The sequence below is a fragment of the Oryzias melastigma genome, linkage group LG9, assembly GCF_002922805.2.
Source record: "Oryzias melastigma strain HK-1 linkage group LG9, ASM292280v2, whole genome shotgun sequence".
Taxonomy (NCBI): domain Eukaryota; kingdom Metazoa; phylum Chordata; class Actinopteri; order Beloniformes; family Adrianichthyidae; genus Oryzias; species Oryzias melastigma.
In genome coordinates, this window is record NC_050520.1 from 4270785 (window position 1) to 4273723 (window position 2939).

Sequence of the window (2939 nt, forward strand, 5' to 3'; positions counted from 1 at the left end):
TAAAAAACTGGAAGTTTCATTAAAAAACTAAGAAAGTGTGCTGAAGTTGACCTAAATTTCTCAAAAAATTGCGTACAAATCTTTAATACATGCCAATTTAGCAAAAAATAATTAGATAAGATAACCCCAAATTAGCCCAAAAAAGTCAGTAGAAGCCATATTAGCCAAAAAGCTACCTTGTTGCTTGAGCTCAACTCTAAAATAGCCTAAAATTCATCAGTAAGGTAAATTAGTCAAAAAAAAATGATAGCCTGTTGCTAAAATAGATGCTAAACTCTAAATTAGCCTAAAAATAACCCCAGCAGATAACAAAAATATTAGCATGTTGCTAAAATATTATGTAAACTCCAAATTAGCATAAAAAATCTGAGTAGATGCCAAATTAGCCGAACAAGCTAACTTGTTGCTTAAATACTCCAAAAACTCCAAAATAGCCTAAAATTAATCAGTAAGCTAAATTAGTCAAAAATGTTAGCACGTTACTGAAATAGAAGCTAAACTTTTAATTAGCCTTAAAAAAATACAAATAGATAAGAAATTAGTAAAAACTATTAGCAAGTAACTAAAATAGAAGCTAAACTCCAAATTAGACTATAAAAACACAAGTAGATGACAAATTAGCCAAAAACGTTAGCATGTTGCTAAAATCCTTTTTTAAATTACTTTAAAAGATGAAAACATAGACCATGAATATCTTTAAAGGTTTGTTGCTAATCTACTTAAAACGTTTAAATTTGAAGACTTTCTCATTCATTTCCTATGCGGCATATTTTGTTCAATATTTCAAAAACTATAAAGTTTATGAATATCAAAAATACAAGCAGTAATGTTCTGAACGAGCTGAACGTTTTGATACCAAGATTGCTGAAAGTGTGACTGAGTTTTTATGTGCCAAAAAACAAATGGAAAGGAGCAGGAGAATCACTCAGGTTTCAGGCTCCAGAGGAACGTTTTGTCTTGTTTTTCAGCGTCCAGGACAGCGACGGCGGCAGCTACTTCTGCAGGGCCTCCAACGTCCACCTCCACAGAGTCATCACGTCTACCAGAGCAGCCGTCACTGTGCTGTGTAAGACTCCCTCAATCTGAATCTGTGCTCTCATGTGACCACGGAGAGTCTGGAGCTTTTTTCCTCCTTTCAGCCCCTCCAACAGTGACACTGCGCCCCCAGGTGTTGACGGTGGCTGAGGGGGCTCAGGCTGTGCTGGAGTGTGAGGTGTCGGGTCATCCCTCGCCGTCCATCAGCTGGGTGAAGAGAGGCCACTCCAAGCAGACGGGAGGCAGGATGGTGCTGGGGTACGTCACTGCGGGGGGTAAAGCTAACTCCATAGCAACCATTGAGTTTTTTGCTCGCCTGGATGTGACGAACACGTCGATATCAATTTTATAAGAATCGATTAAAGTAAACTTTTGTTTTCTTGGCAACCAAGATTTTTTTGTTAAACAGACCCACATTCCTCACATGCTCACATTATAGGTCACATTTTCACAATATTTTGGTTAAAAAATCTGCGAGCAACAGAGAAAGTCACTTTTGCGAGGTTGCCACACTCACGCTGTTCAAAATTAAAAAAAACTTTACAACCAACATTTTTTCTTGGAGCTTCTCAAAAATCCTTCATAAGTTAGAAGACGACAAATCAAAAATACGGAGAGAAAAAGGACTCACCCTGATTTGTGTATGTGTGATTCTTGATTTGTAACTCATACATCATATATGTACAAATACAAGCCAACAAATACAAAAAGTCTAAATATGTGTTTTTAAAACACTCATCACTAAAATGTCTCTATTGTCATCACTGTGTGAACACACAATTGCAAGTACACACATTTATGTATAAAATGTATTGTATGAGTTCCACTACACATGCAGACATCCAAAGTCACGCACAAATCAAGAATTACACACAAATCAAGAATTACGCATAAATCAGGGTGAATCTATTTTCTTTCCATACAAAAACCACCAGGAGGAGTTTGAGTTTGTAGCCTAAAGGTGCTTTTAGTTTAGCTTATTTATTTCATTTTCATGGCACACAACAAGACTTTCATGACTCTTATCCTTGAAAATGGATAGAAAGAAGAAAACTTATTATCTTTGCCCCATTTAACTAAATCAATCAATCTTGTCCATCGAATCTATCTCTTTGTATTTTAACCATATTATGTCAACTGGATGCAAAAAGCAACAAAAGAAGACAAATAAAAACAAGAACACTTTCCAACTCCGTTTTCATTAGTTTTATGTCATCACCCACATGGTAAAATCATCAGCAAATAAACACATTTTAAAAGTTTATATTCACCGGTGATATTATTGATATAGATGTTAAACCGTTTTTTGGGAAAATCAAGATGTCGGCCTCCTCAGGAGGTCAACAGGACTTAAGTTTAACCCGGTGGTTGTTGTTGTTCACCCCTCAGCATGTTCTGTGTGTGAACTTTCATGAAGATCGCTCCAACTATGCGGAAATTGCCAAATTTCCCACTTTGCCTCAACAGTTTTTGTGGTCATCCCATAATCATTTCTCGCTGTGATGTCATCTTTTTGGGGGAGAGGGGGGTCGTTCACTATGCCCACAATTCTATTTGGTGTGTGCTTATTTTGGTGAGTTTCTGAGGATGAAGTTACTTCATAGCTCAAAGGAAGGAGAAAGAATTGTGAATCTTCTCCTTCAGTCCAGGACGGCTGACGGACAGACTAAGAGAAGCAGCTCAGAGACGGTTTGTTTTCCTTGTATTTAGTCGGAGAAATGCAAGTCTGCACATCCAGTCTGCCAGGAGCTACGATGAGGCGGAGTATCTGTGTGAGGCGTCCAACGTGGTGGGGAGGAGCCGCAGCACCGCACTGCTGAGAGTTGCTGGTAAAACCCACGAAATAATTCAGCTTCTCACTGAAAAAAAAATCAATAAATCAAGCAAAAAAAAAAAAAAATTAA

At 37.6% G+C, this 2939-nt stretch overlaps 1 protein-coding gene across 1 annotated transcript in view; it reads left to right on the forward strand.

The window, feature by feature from the left end:
• The window catches only part of LOC112147947 (flocculation protein FLO11), a 23140-nt gene that overhangs the window by 11656 nt on the left and 8545 nt on the right, over positions 1–2939 (forward strand). The window contains exons 8-10 of the mRNA XM_024274650.2: positions 969–1066; positions 1140–1293; positions 2746–2864. Coding sequence (XP_024130418.1) covers positions 969–1066; positions 1140–1293; positions 2746–2864 — 371 coding nt within the window. The remainder of the gene's footprint in view (positions 1–968; positions 1067–1139; positions 1294–2745; positions 2865–2939) is intronic.